The sequence below is a fragment of the Drosophila innubila genome, chromosome X (genome assembly GCF_004354385.1).
Source record: "Drosophila innubila isolate TH190305 chromosome X, UK_Dinn_1.0, whole genome shotgun sequence".
NCBI classification, from domain to species: domain Eukaryota; kingdom Metazoa; phylum Arthropoda; class Insecta; order Diptera; family Drosophilidae; genus Drosophila; species Drosophila innubila.
Window position 1 is genome coordinate 4,292,071 of NC_047626.1, and position 14,602 is coordinate 4,306,672.

Consider the following 14,602-nt stretch of genomic DNA (forward strand, 5'->3'; position numbering starts at 1 on the left):
AACTTATCCATGGCTATTGTTGGGCTTTTATCAAACTTATAGATAACATGTTTATATTTAGAGTTTGATTAAACCCAAATACCACATTTAAGTAAATATATATATATATTTTTGTCGGCAAAACTCCTTTGGTCTCTCGGTCTCAACAATTAGTCAGCCAAAAAATCAGGTAAAAAACTTTCTCAATTCTAACTGCGTCATGACGTCGCGACGTTTTAGCCATAGAAACAGACAAAATTCCCTAATACGAGTTCTATTCAATATGCGGCTTATCTTCCAAATGCATACCCGAAACCGAAACCGTACCCGAATCCGATTGCCGGATATGAGTATACGAATATCATATATCATATATACGGCGTATAAAAGTCGAGACTGCCATTGAAGGTCTTCATATTAAACAATTGGCAAGCGTTCAATGCACATTACTTGCAATTGTTAAAGAATTAATAATATTTGTAATTTTAAAGTTAAGCTTTAAGGATTTATAAGGATACTCACAAAATGTCGTAAGTAATATGAAGGAATATAGAAAATATCTCCACAACGAGAGAAAAAAGCTAAACATTTTGTTTTTTTTCGAATTTTGATGGAGTTTTTAAAAATTTTTGAAAATATAACATAAAAGTTTGTTTAAAAAAAGTTTCACCAAAGAACAATTTTGAAATTGCTTTACAAAATTGAAGAGTTTGAAAAAGTGTTAAACAAAATTTTAACCCAAAGAAATATTTTCAAAAGTGTTTTTTTTTTCGTATTATCAAGAGATTGTAAAAATGGCAAAATAAAATATATTCAAATTGTTCTTAAATTCCTTTACTTATTTTCGCATTTAGAAGAAAAGTTTTTTTTTGTGATCTAAAATGGATTGGAAAAAATTCGAGATTTAAAAAAATTTTAAATTATTCCTTTTCTTTTTTCCCAGTTGTCTAAAGAAATACGCCGTTCTTTGGATACTGTTGCTGGTGGCCATTACCGGTCTGGTGTTGGGATTGGTCTTTGGCCTAAAGAAAACGCCCGAACGTCGCATTGGGGGCGTGGCCTCCAATGGCGTTGGCTGTGCGGAGATCGGTGGCCAGATGCTGGACATTGGTGGCTCCGCAGCGGATGCAGCGATTGCCACGATGCTCTGCGAGGGCGTCGTCCTGCCACACAGCCTGGGCGTCGGTGGTGGCTTTGTGGCCACCATTTACAGCAAGGAGACGGGCCGGGTGGAGGCACTGATCTCACGGGAAACGGCACCGGCGGCGGCCACACTCGACATGTTGGTGGATCATGAGGATATCACGGGCGCCATTTCCGCCGGTGTGCCCAGTGAGATATACGGCTATTGGCGACTCCATGATAGGTACGGCAAATTACCTTGGCACACATTGTTCGAGCCCACCATTGAGCTGTGCCGCAATGGAATTGTGGTTTCCCGCTATTTGGCTGGCGTGCTGGCCAACAATGAGGAACGCATCCGCCAGGAGATCTCCATGTCCGAGATCTTTATCAATCCCGCCACACAGACGGTCTACCAGGAGGGCGAGATCATGTTCCGACGCGTGCTCGCCGATACCCTGGAAATTGTGGCCAATGAAGGACCCGAGGTAATCTATCGTGGTGGACGCATTGGACGAATGCTTGTCGAGGACATCCAGCAAATGGGCGGCATCATTACCGAGCAGGATCTACAGGATTATGAGTGAGTTGAAGAATTTTTAAATTATTCCTAGTGAGAATGACACCCACAAGTCGAATTTATCTCAAGAAAACTTTGGAAAAATCTACTAAAAATTTAAAGAAACTGAAAAAAGTAAATTTTTTTTTAAATATTTTGACAATTCATTTAATTGCTAGAAGAATTCCACTTGTTAGTTTTTGGTTTTAAAAATAACTTTGCTAGATATATAAAAATTGAATTTTCTTGATATATTACAACTTTAAAATTGTTTATGACTAAAAGTTCAACAAAGAATGTAAGCCATTTAAACTTTACCCCTGCCAGTCTTTCCTTTTTAAAAAAAAAAAACTTTAAAATTTTTTTTCGAAATTTTTTTCCTAAATTGATTGTAGAAATTTGTTTGGCAAGTCAGTTTTTTTATTTTCTTTAGTCACACCAAAAGTTTTTTAACCTTGCATTCCATCTTATCCGTTTAGAACCTCGATATTGTAATTCTTATCTAATCGTAATATAGATTATCCAAATAAATTGTAGCTGTCAGTTCACAATTAAAGATAATTCTACTGGTCAGTCTCTACCTTAGTCTCTCTCTCTCTCTATAGCTAATAAAGAATGAGAGAAGTTTCCCATATCTTTTGCCCATTTACTATTTAAGAGTTAGTTACACTGGAAGCGAAACGATCGCAAAATTGCGAAATTAAAAATGTTTTCGCTGTTTTTTTTTATATGGAATTTATATGGAATTTTTCATTCCGTGTAACTAAAATATTAAGTAAATAGAATATTCCCAAATCCCTATATCTTAAAGCACGATTTTTAAAAATTGTAGATGTTCATTTATAGATAAAAACAAACTTAATGGTTACTTTTTTTAAGTACGGGGTCTAAAAACGTGAAAAGTTCTTGATCAATCAAGTTTACAAGTCGGGAACATTTTTATTTTTTTTTCTTAAAGCCGATAACGACTCGGCTGTTAATGCTGATCAAGAATATATATACTTTATAGGGTCTGAGATAACTCCTTCTCCCTGTTACATGCATTTTAACGAACACAATATACCCTTTTACTTATTTTTTAAGTAACGGGTATAAAAAAACATTAGAAGATTATAGAATAGGCCTTACCATAGACAAAATTTATAGATTTTTTCTTAGCTCAATATGTGTTAAAAAAAAGTGGTAAAAGCGACTGCTTGTGCGACTTCTTGGCGCCGCTTATTTAAGCATAATGGAAAGAGAAGAGAAAAAACTATTTTCGGATAAAAAAAATTTTAATTCAAAATAATATAATAATAGTTAATAAGAGATAGAGAAAGAAGCAACCGTTTCTATCCTTCTTTTATGATTAATTTAAAGATTTGTAAGTGTCAATATAACTAATTCTCCACTCTCTCTCTCTCTCTTCTGCGATCTCAGCGTCCGTTGGGAGGAGCCACTGCACAGTGTCCTTGCGAATGGATACAATCTGTATACGACTCCATTGCCAACGAGTGGAGCAGTGCTGATCTTCATGCTGAACGTGATGAAACCGCTGTATACGTCGGATCATAATCGATATTGGCATCGATTAATCGAGACCTTTAAACATGCCTATGGACATCGCACCAATTTGGGGGATATACATTTTGAGCCCTCCATACAAGAGACATATGAAAATCTGATTGATCCGAAATTTGCAGCGGAAATGCGCGAATTAATATTGGATGATGTCACGTTTACGGATATGCATTATTATGGGGCCAACTTCACCAATGTGGACGATCACGGAACGGCGCATATTTCGGTGATTGCACCGAATGGCGATGCCGTTGCTGTGACGAGCACGATCAATGGTCACTTGGGTGCCAAGGTGCGATCCCGTCAAACGGGCTTCATACTCAACGATGAGATGGATGACTTCTCCACGCCGGGCAAGATCAATGCCTATGGCATACCCGCCAGTCCGGCCAATTATATTAAGCCCGGCAAGCGTCCCATGTCCTCCACCTGTCCGAGCATCGTGCTTGACAACAGCGGCAACGTGCAGTTGGTGGTGGGTGGTGCCGGTGGCTCCAAGATCACAACCTCGGTGGCCCAGACAATATTGCGCTACCTGGTACTCCGGGACTCCATTGAGAATGCGGTGAACAAGGGACGACTGCATCATCAGCTCGCTCCCATGCACATCGACGTGGAACCGGATGTGCCCAGACATACGGCCGAATATCTTAAGAAAATTGGCCATACACTCAACTATCTGACCGTGCACAAGGCTTATTCCGCCGTCACAGCCATCGGGAACATGGACTCCGTACCGCAGCCCGTCTGCGATAGTCGTCGAGTGGGCAGCGCAGTCATCGTTGAACCAAATCTGGATTAATCCTAAACTACACTCACAACACACACTCTTAGATAATAAATAAATTTACAACTTTCTTCTAATCACTTGCATTTTTCTTAGACCTTAAGTTTTAGATCATCATCCAATTAATCTTCAGTTTTATAAAGTCATTGGGCAGCTATATACCAAATTTCCTATAAAAAGCTCTCATAGTTCCCAAGTTCGAAGGGAAAAAATTATGCATTATTTTGAGAGATTCAAAAAAAGTCCAAGTCAAAAAAAAACCCACTGAAATTTCCCCTTTTGGGTTAAGCTTTGGCTACTGCACTGCAGTTATTTAAAATCTTTCAAAAAAGGAGTTTAACAAAATTGTTGAAAACTGAAAAACCAAGATATTATAAAATGAAGTTCCTAAAATTCTTGAAAAGAAAAAAAAAACAAAATTGTTTAGTAATCGCTTAGCATATTCAAAAAGAGGATAATACAAGTAAATTTCGAAATATCGGCAAATAATAAAAAGTAGCTGAATTAATATAATCCTCACTGAACAGACTAAAAAAAATATTTCTACAAATACCAAGAAAAACGTGTTAAAATACTAGCAATAAAAACTGTGAACATCTAGGATAGGTGGACTGACTTAAATCTGTAACACTATAATCCTAAATACAATTTATAATACAAAAAAAAAAAATAAAATAAATAAAACAGAGTCTTATAAGAAATATTTAAAAATTCATTAACATATGTGTAGTTTGTAAATGCTAAGCAAAATTATGCATACAAAGTAACCATAAATAAACATAACAAAAGGGAAATTTAATTCAAAGAAAACAAGTTTAAAATTGAGTCTATATATGTATAATATAAGTTAAGTTCTATTAATGCTCTAATAGGAAACACCCCTTTTTTTTTGATAACATTAACAAACACATACAAACAAATCTTAGACAGACACTATATATAAGAACAAAACTGATTAACATAGATATAAATAAAAGCAAAATATCTGGTAAAATTGATTTATCTTAAATGTCTATATATTGTATTCGTACTAACTGTGTTGGTAGCTTTACCTGTTACAGTTCTGTATAGGGGAACAATTTAAAGAATGGTTTCTACAAGGGTATACACATATATTAATAATAATATATGTATTCACATGATTGAGATATATTATTGTTTGTTGTAAATTTTCAATAAATTTGAATGAATAGCAAAAATATTAATATTACAATTCATATTACATATATATACATAGAGTATATGTATAGTTTAGCACTAAGGTCAAATAAAAAGTTAACAAAAAAAAAAAGAAGAAGAAAGTAACGCCAATTAAATCAGCCAAGATTGTTTTAACTACAAATTCAGAGTGTAGGCTTGAGTACTAAACAAAGGCTTCTCCTTGGAGTAACTAATCAGTTTGTGGTTGAGCAAATAACGCTTTCCGAATGCAAGTTGGAGTTGGAAATTGACAGATAATAGTTTAGTCATCATCATCGATGCGTTTGGTGCGTTTTTTGGCCATTTTATTCTTTTTATGCAGCGCCTCCATGCGCATATCCTCCAAATCCTCTTGCAAGCCTGCAAAGAGCAAGAATTAGTGACAATTTGTTGAAGGAAATGTTGCAGAGTTTGATTTAAAGACTCACCTAGTTTCTTACTAATAAGCTCCTCACGTTGCACCTGAGCAAAGCTGGATTCCATCTGATCATCGTCCTCATCCAGATCGCGATACCTGCGCTTATCATAGCCAAAGATATCGCGAATGTGCGATGATATGTCCTCCTCGCAATCGCCATCATCGATGAAGTCATCCAGCTCCGAATCATACTCCGAATCATCCTCATCACAAATGCGTCCTAATAAAGCAGTTCAAAAGGGAAAATATAATTAGTTTAAATATAAAAAATTGTTGTTAAAATGCAGATAAATACTTAAGCAGTTTGTGCTTGTGCTTACATTAATTAATTGATAATACAATTACTAATCTAAGTATTTGTATGTTATAAACATTAATTCCTTAGTAAAATAAATCTTATGATTCTAGCCGCAAATTGAACTTGATTATTTAAGAATAAAATAATAGTTAAAGTACAAAATTAATTGCAATTTTTAGGGACTAAGTAAGTTCTTTAATTGACAATTAATTTGTACTTTTGATATTTATAATAAATATTGAAATTAATAATTATTTTTCATTTTTTAAAATGGAAATTAATTATTATTTTTAATTTTTTATAATAAAAATTGAAATTAATAATTATTTTTAATTTTTTATAATAAAAATTGAAATTAATTATTATTTTTCATTTTTTATAATAAAAATTGAATTTTATTATTATTTTTCATTTTTTATAGGAAAAATTGAAATTAATAATTATTTTTCATTTTCTATAATAAAAATTGAAATTAATAATTATTTTTCATTTTTTTTAATAAAAATTGAAATTAATTATTATTTTTAATTTTGTATAATAAAAATTGAAATTAATTATTATTTTGAATTTTTTATAATAAAAATCTAAAATAATATTTATGATTCAATTTTTGTATAAAAAAACTCTATAATTATAATTCAATTATTATTCTATAATTCAATTTTTGTATAAGAGTTTTTTTATACAAAAATTGAATTATAAATATTATTTTAAAAGTTGACAGTTTTTTAAAAATTCCCAACTATTATTTGCAGTCCCTGGTTTGAAACTTAATTAATAATGTATTAATTTACAGTTAAAGCATATAATTAATTGCAATTTACAATAAATAATAGTTTAGTTTATTTAGTTTTAGTAACTTTAGTCTTGAATACGCCACTCACTTTTGTTGCCCAATTCCGGCTGCTTGCGTCCCAACGTACTGCCACGCCCACGTGCATCAATGGGCGGCAGTTTGCGTCGCTGCACATCTTGGGGTGGAAATTGTCGCGTCTTGGCGGATGCTTCCCGTGGCGGGAATTCCCGTGTGGCGCCTGTTTTATTAATGCCCGCATATGGATTGCGAGATTCCAATCTTGCTGCGGGCTTCGTTGCTGACGTTGATGATGATGATGATGCGGCTACAGAAGTGGGTTTTGTATTGGACACACTAGCTGGACGTTTGCTGGAATTATGTAGACCATTATTGTTGTGGTTGTTGTTGCTGCTGCTTGAGGATTTAGTGGCTGCACTGATTTTGGCGCTGGAGCTGCCGCTGGGCGCAGTTGGCGCTGGCCGTTTGAGGCTATCACTTGTGGGCTTGGCTTTGGATTCACTGGCAGCTGGAGCGGGAGCGGCAGCAGGAGCAGCTGCTGCTTTCCCCGTTGGCGGCTTATTCAGCTTGGGTATGCGTCCATTTGGCTCCATGCGTTGTGGCTGTGATTGTGTTTGTGACTGTGTTGTTGTGTTATCCTTGCGCTGATCCTTGCACTTGGCGTCCGCTTCGCGCTGTCGTTCCCGCTGTGCCCGCTGCTCCTTCCAGCGCTGACGCTCCTCCTGCTCCCGCTTCTCGCGCGCCGAGAGCAGACGCTCGGGTTCCTTTTTCTTTTCGGGCATGGCAATGGCAACCGGTTCGTGTTGTTTCTTTTCGGCCAGACGTAATAGCGCCTGGAAATCCATTGGCGGCGGTTGTGCTGGACGCTTCACCTTGGGCTTTTTCTGCTGCTGCTCCTCCTCCTCCTGGCGACGCTCTGCCTCCGGATTGTACAACGTTTTCGATGATGTATATGTTCTGGCCACACTCGCATCCCTAGGCGTCTTGGTGGATGACGTTGCTGGCACCGAGCTGAGCCGCTGTCTGGTATGGGATTTGGCCTCCTCCCGCTCCCGTGTGATGGCCGCCTTGACGCGCTCCTTGGTGCCGGATAAGTCGCGCAGCGACTGCGGTCGACTGGGCGCAAATCCCTTGTCCTCGTGCACATCCTTCACCTTCTCAATGTACTTCTGATAGAAGGCATTCGCCTCCGTGGACACATAGCCATAATCATCGCCATCCGGCTGATCTGAGCCAGCCAGCGTTACGGCCGTATTATCACAATCCTTGGCATCCTCCAGCACCGATTTGTTAGCGGATTTCGTCACTTTCAGCATTTTACGTATTTTATTCTTGGACTTCTCGTCACGCATGGCCAACAGATTGGACAATTTCTCACGCTCCTGTCGCTTCCGTTCGCTCTCCTCCGCCTCGCGTTTCTTGAGGAACTTTTGTATGTTGCTGGACAGTTGTTTGCTCTCCTTGCTCTCCTTTTTGGGTGGCGCATATTTGGTGCTGTAGTATTTGCCGTGCTTTAAATGCATAAAGACACACAGACGGAGAGACAGAGAGAGAGAGAGCATGTTAGACACTTGTTGAGATTGGAACATAATATTCCCCCCTCCCCCCTACCATGCACGTTAGTCTAATTTTGGGGTCATTGAATGACCCACTTGGCGATCCATTATCGATAACATCAACACACACACACACACACACATTATGATATTGTTACCATATGGCACACGGATATTGCCATTCCCCCAACATATTTCTACAAACAGCTGGTTGCTTAATTATCCTTACAATCCAATGGCATCCACAACTCCCATTCAATTTGCATCTCTAGAAATAAAACTCAACACAAACCTCATCTTTAGTGGCTGCATCATTTTTCTTCTTGGCGTAATGCAACAACGCACCGAAATCCATATTGCCTCCGTGTTAATTTCAACAGCGGCACTTGATTGTTGATTTGTTTTTACAAAATATTTAAATCGTTTGATTTGTTTCGCCTTTGTTTGAGAAAGACGTACGTACTTGTTGACTGAAAACTCTAGAAACACTAGTTATTAGTGATGTGACAAGTGTTAGGGCTGCCAACTCTACAGAGGAAAAAATAGCTGAAGCTCGCTGAAAAGCAGCACTGCCAACTTTTTAGAAGAAATATAGCTGGAAACAAAATAGCTAAAAAAATAGCTAGCATCCCCAGAGGAGGAAAAATATCTGTTTCTGATTATAAAGCATCTTATAGCAAAACATAACTAAATATATATTAAAAATAGCCAGTTTTCCGGCTAATTACGATTTTCAAACTTTTCCGGCAATCGAGCTTTGAGAATAGCCAGAGCTAACTATAAATAGCCAAGCTGGCAACAGTGACTTGATGACACAGCTTTTGTCAAGGCAATGCCAATTCTGTAAGGAGTATTGATAGCTTATATATATCATATGCTTTGTAATATTAAAAATAAAATATTTGCACCTGGATTTTACTTATAATAAAATCGATATATTAATTTGTGTTGTTTTAACCATAAAATGGTTTTGATACTATCGCATACACAGGTAGCTTATCGATTAATTTATAGTAGCAATCGAGTGCAACAAGTAAACCCGTTTACAAAAGGTGGCAGTAGAATTCGCTGAGCAAGTTCAGTTGTTCATATTTAAGTTGTTTTTATCGATATGACAATGCATTAATTATTATTATTATTAATTATTATGCAGCTTCTAGTTTATTTTTTATTAAATACTCTCCTTATTGCATTCGCGTATAAAAGTTTGTACAATAATAAAGAAAAGCTTATTAACACTGAGGAAATGACGACAGTGAACGAATGAATGGTTCACTCGTTCAATTTAGTGGCCGTTCATTTAAACATACGATGAGCGAAACGGTTTTCCGTTTCGAAAGAGCAACAGAAATGCAAAGTTTAAAATATTTGTATTTATTTATCGTAGACAAAGGCAAAAAAAAAAGTATTTCTGTAAGGAGAAACAGAGAATAACAGGTGCGATAATTGCGAGCTGTGTGGCTCAAATCTCTGGATAGGCGCTGCCAATAAGACTCTTGCCTCTGTAGCGCCAGGAGTAGGTGACAATGCCGAACTTGCTGTTGCCCAGGGAGACGGGACAGGTGCGATCCGGACGCAGCTGGAAGCAGACGGTGTAGAGTGCCAGCTCCAGTTCTGGGGAGGTGCCAATAAACATGGTATCCACTGGTTTGTTGAGTCCATTATGCGAGAATCGCACCTTGACCACTTTTCCTTTCTGCACGGGAAGAACGGGTATAAAGAAAGAGATAGAGATAGAGATACATATGGGCAATTTCACAGAAATGTTAAACGCAGAAAAAACATAAAATTTATCAAAAGTCCAGTTACATTTTTAAGTTAGTTTACACTTTAAACATTTTTCATTTATCAGCTTTAAATAAATTCAGTTTTTCTATATTTTTGCCTGTTTTCTTTAAAATTGATTTTCAGAATAGAGTACTTTAATTGTAATGATTATTTGACGAAATCCATTTTCTAGCATCAAAAATTTTATGAATATGTATAGAAAACACTTCAACTCTTATTAAAAAACTTGATAATGACTATAGAAATATATTTCATTAAAAATAAAATAAGATTTGAAGTATATTTAAATTTAAAAAAATAAATAAATTTCATATTTAAAAAAAAAGTGATAATGGAACAAAATTCCGCATGCGAAATTTCGAGTGCGACAGTGTTTAAATTAAATAAAAAATCAACTATTTAATATATTTGAATCAAATAAAAAGCATAATTAAGATGCATCAGTGCTTGAAATTTTTAAATTAGTCGCATTAAAATATTGCCTCAAGTTTCGCTAAACTGTTCGCCGTTAAAGCGATTTCTGTTTTTGTAGCGTGCGAATGCTTTGGTTTTTTGTAAATATCTCGAAAATGAACCGTTGCCCAAAATCAAGCTTAACACCAATTATAATGCTCATCAATAGCTATAGTTTTCGCCTTTTGTCAAACTGAAAATATGTTTTGGCATGTGTTTTTTTTCACTTTGAATGCGTACGAACGTGACATTCGAGATTAGAGAATTGCCCATATGTGGATTTAAATGTGTAGCTGGTCACACTTACCGTGCCTATGTCCTGCTCCTTCATGTAGCCCTTGTAGTCAAAGCGACCGGCCTGCTCCTCCTCGTTGACATAGACCCAATTGTGGAAGCCAATGATGGTGCCGTTCTTCACCTCGTGCACAAAGACATGCTCGAAACCGGAGCTACCGATCTTGCCCTGACCCCGCGAGTATTGGGTGAACCAGAGTTCCTTGACAAGATCACGATGCGTCTTCGGATCTGGAGTGACAAGACCCTTCTGCTGCAGGAACAACATGGCCTGACGCATTACACTGGTGGCCATGACAGCGTCAAGGAACTCGTTCTCCTCCCGTCGCTCGTTGGCGGTCACATGCTCATTGACCAGCGTATCCTCCTCGTAGTTGTTGAACAGCAAACGCATCTTGGCAATTGTCTCCGGCTGCAAGGCCTTTGCATCCACCGTGAGCAGCCTGTTGAGAGAGTTTCCTGACAATTTAGATGCACTGCATCAACACTGATACAAAAAAAAAGCCTCTAAAATCAAGATTTTGGTCTCAAAACTAAGAATATTGTTCTAAAAAATGCGTCGAGAACGTAAAAATCTTGGATGAAGAAAACACATCTTGGTTTTGAGAACATTTCAAATAAGACCAAATTCTTATTGTTAGATTAAATGTTCTTAAAATTTAAATCAAAAAATAAAAAAATTAAAAACGATTTTTTAAATTTGTAGTTAATTTTTTTTAAATTTTGACTGTTTTACATTTTATTCTGTCTTAAGAACTTTTATAAATGTTATTTTAACTTGAAACGAGTGGGACTCGAACCGCCGCCTACTGCTTCACAACTGAAGCGGTTTCTCTAACCAGAGCGCCACGGGGCTAACATTTGTTTTGTATAAAATATACAAAATATTTATACTTTCCTAACAATTTAAGATTTTTATTCTTGTATTAAGAACTTTGATTGTTTTGATGAATATTCTAAGTATTAGTATAAAGGCTGCAAGCCGGTTCTGAAAAATTTTATGGTTTTCTAATATTACGCAATTATTTGAGTCTTCGGATTAAAATAAGTCATATTTAAATCTTTAAATAACTTAAAATTAACTTCAAAATTTGATTTCTTTAAAAAAAAATGTAATTAGTTCAAAATGTAGAGAAAAATGTATATCCACAAAAATATTTTTTTGTATAAAATTGAACCAAGGTTCGAACCCAAACCTTGCATACAGGGGTATATTAACCGATTCGCGAACCGAACCAATGTCCTTTTTTGGAGATTGTATTGTGGTCTTAAAATGCTCTTATTTTAAGAACAAAATATTTGAGATGAATGTACTTGATTTTAGAAGTTGTTTCTTTTTTTTTTTCAGTGTTAGGCTTGAGTTGAGTTTCTACTTACGGCTGTGGCGCTTCATCGGCGCTGTCTATGGAACGCGTGCGTCCCTGCAGATTCACATTGATGTGGCTCAGCTGACTGTTGGACTCCTTGGTGTACAGCTGTTCGGTTAGCTGGCGTATCTCATCATCGCTGGCCACCGAGTTGCCCGACGATTGGAAGCCCGGACGCACTGTGGTGGTGGTGGCTGATCCCGCCGTATGCGGCACAAAGGACACACCAGAGTTGCCACCAGTGGTGGTGGTGGTGCTGCTACCATGACCTGGTGTCACTGGCTTTACCGGATGCGCTGGCACCGCCGGATGCACCGGTGTGGGTAACGGTGCTTGCCAGGCGGATGGCGATGTTGGTGTGCTCGACGTGGGCGTGCCTGCACCTGGTGACTTGGGCGTCGGCAGTGCCGGGAAATCCTCCTTCAGCGAGGGACGTCGTGGATTCGGCTGCACGGTCGTTGTGGAGCCGCTGTCAAGGCCAAAACGCAAATCGACGCCACCACCCGGTTGCATATTTACCCTAGGACGCATGGTGGTGGTTGTCGAGGTGCTGCTGCTGGTGCTACTCGTCATTGGTGCTAGTCCAAAGCCAGGACGTGCTCCGTTGCCCGCTGCTCCGCTGCCGGAATAGCTCAAATCAAAGCCACTTGGCTGTGGTTTCTGTGGTCGATACGGCGCAAAGCCTGGTGGTAAATTTGGCGCGGTGGAGGCGCCACCAGGACCAGCAGGACGTCCCTGGTGTGCGATGGCTCCCGTTCCAGCTGCCGTTCCTGCTCCCGCTCCTGCTCCCGTTCCCGCTCCCGTTCCCGTGTTGGAATGCTGCTGTCCCGGCGCGGACTGATGTCCGGCGGAACCCGCTGCCGTTGGCCATTGCGGTCCGTGCACCGGTGAGGCGCCAAATGGCGATGAGGCGGGCGTATCCGGACGTGGTCCCAGTGGCATCAGCGGTGCATGCGAGATGACCAATGGTGGTGGCTTCTGCACCGACGCCGGCGTTACAATCGGTCGTTTTGTCGTTGTTGTTGTTGTGGTGGTGGTTGTTGTTGTTGTGGTTGTTGTGGTGTCGCTGCTGCTGAAGAACTTCTTGATGCCACCAAACCAGCCGGACTTTTTGGTGGTTGTCTCCACATCTGGAGCTGGCGTTATTTCAATCTCGCTCTTATAACCAGCTGCAAAGAAGAATTAAAAGCGGGGCTTAAAAACGTAGAAGAAAACAGCAACCCTTAACCGTTATTAACCGATTGAGATGGGCAAACGTAACTGCAACCCTAACCAAAACAAAACTTTTTGTTATACCGAAAAACCGAAAATATTCAAAGCAACTCTTAACCGGTATTAACCGATTGAGCTGGGTAACCGTAACTGCAGCCCTAACCAAAACAAAACTTATTTATTATACCGAAAAACCGAAAATTTGCAAAGCAAAATAACCGATTCATATATAACGGTTAGTTTCGATGCGGTCAAGATTTAATTTAAATGTTTTCTCCAGGTGTAATCCAAGTTTTTTAAAGTAATTTAGATTTTCAATTTAAATATAGATCTTACTAAACAAAGGATGGTGTGTTAGTATATATCTTTTTTAAAATCAAGCGGTTTTCGTTTGTATCAGGTGGGTTCTAGAAATCTCTAGAGTTTTTAAAGAGAATTGCTTTTGAAAACAACCGATCGAAATATCGGTGTTCCTTAAATGTCAGAGGCTTAGTTTTTTCGAACATACTTTCAAACTCGAAAAAAATCGGCTTACTTATAGATTCAAGAACAGTTTTAGGTTGACAAATATTTTGTATAGTTAACAAAATTTAAAAAAATATTTAGTTTATGCATTTTTATTCAATTTAAAAATTAATTTAATTCAATTCAATAAAGATTTCATTTTTTAGACATTTGAAAACAATGGTATCTAGTTTTTAAGAACCCCAACAATTGCTTTTGGGTTTGTTTTGGCGCTGTTGGAGATTTGTAGAACAACTCTGTTTATTAACGTTTTTAAAACATGTCTACCACTTCTATTTTTTTTTAAAGCAAAATCATGCCGGTATTTTGAAACCGAAACATAAAAAAAAACAAGTAACTGCTTCAAAAACGATAAACAAAGACCAAAATACAAAATTAGCTTAAACCGATATTTTTTCAGTTTGAGAGCCTGGTTCAATTCGTGGATCAGTTATCTGAGTTAGCTGAGTTACCTGTTGTTGTTGTCTTCTACCTGAAATCTAGCTTACCTGCAATTTCGCATTGTCCGGCGATGACAACGCAAACAAACAACGCGCTCAATGCCAAACAACGCATTTTGTTGTTGTTTCGTTGTTGTTGTTATTTTCGGATTTATTATCACTTTGCGCTACTTTGAACGCTTCTTTGGAATTGGGAGAGTAACACAACCAGCTGGTCTGAGATTCAAAAC

The 14,602-nt window shown here is 37.9% G+C and overlaps 3 protein-coding genes across 3 annotated transcripts; 1 reads left to right on the forward strand and 2 right to left on the reverse strand.

Annotated features, from left to right (window-relative positions):
• Positions 1-411: 411 nt before the first annotated feature.
• On the forward strand, positions 412-4,084 carry LOC117784853 (glutathione hydrolase 1 proenzyme). The gene is made up of 3 exons (XM_034622701.1): positions 412-509; positions 923-1,684; positions 3,080-4,084. The coding sequence occupies exons 1-3, from the start codon at positions 505-507 to the stop codon at positions 4,020-4,022; spliced, it is 1,710 nt and encodes a 569-aa protein (XP_034478592.1). The 5' UTR covers positions 412-504; the 3' UTR covers positions 4,023-4,084.
• Positions 4,085-5,321: 1,237 nt separating this feature from the next.
• Positions 5,322-8,781, reverse strand: LOC117793650 (protein SPT2 homolog). Its single transcript, XM_034634025.1, has 4 exons — positions 8,586-8,781; positions 6,808-8,248; positions 5,636-5,845; positions 5,322-5,567 (listed from the first exon to the last, which is right to left on the reverse strand). Exons 1-4 carry the CDS (start codon positions 8,646-8,648, stop codon positions 5,470-5,472), a joined length of 1,812 nt encoding a protein of 603 aa, XP_034489916.1. The 5' UTR covers positions 8,649-8,781; the 3' UTR covers positions 5,322-5,469.
• An 867-nt stretch (positions 8,782-9,648) lies between these two features.
• On the reverse strand, positions 9,649-14,602 carry LOC117793414 (poly(U)-specific endoribonuclease homolog). The gene is made up of 4 exons (XM_034633723.1): positions 14,421-14,602; positions 12,206-13,364; positions 10,842-11,271; positions 9,649-9,989 (listed from the first exon to the last, which is right to left on the reverse strand). Exons 1-4 carry the CDS (start codon positions 14,485-14,487, stop codon positions 9,756-9,758), a joined length of 1,890 nt encoding a protein of 629 aa, XP_034489614.1. The 5' UTR covers positions 14,488-14,602; the 3' UTR covers positions 9,649-9,755.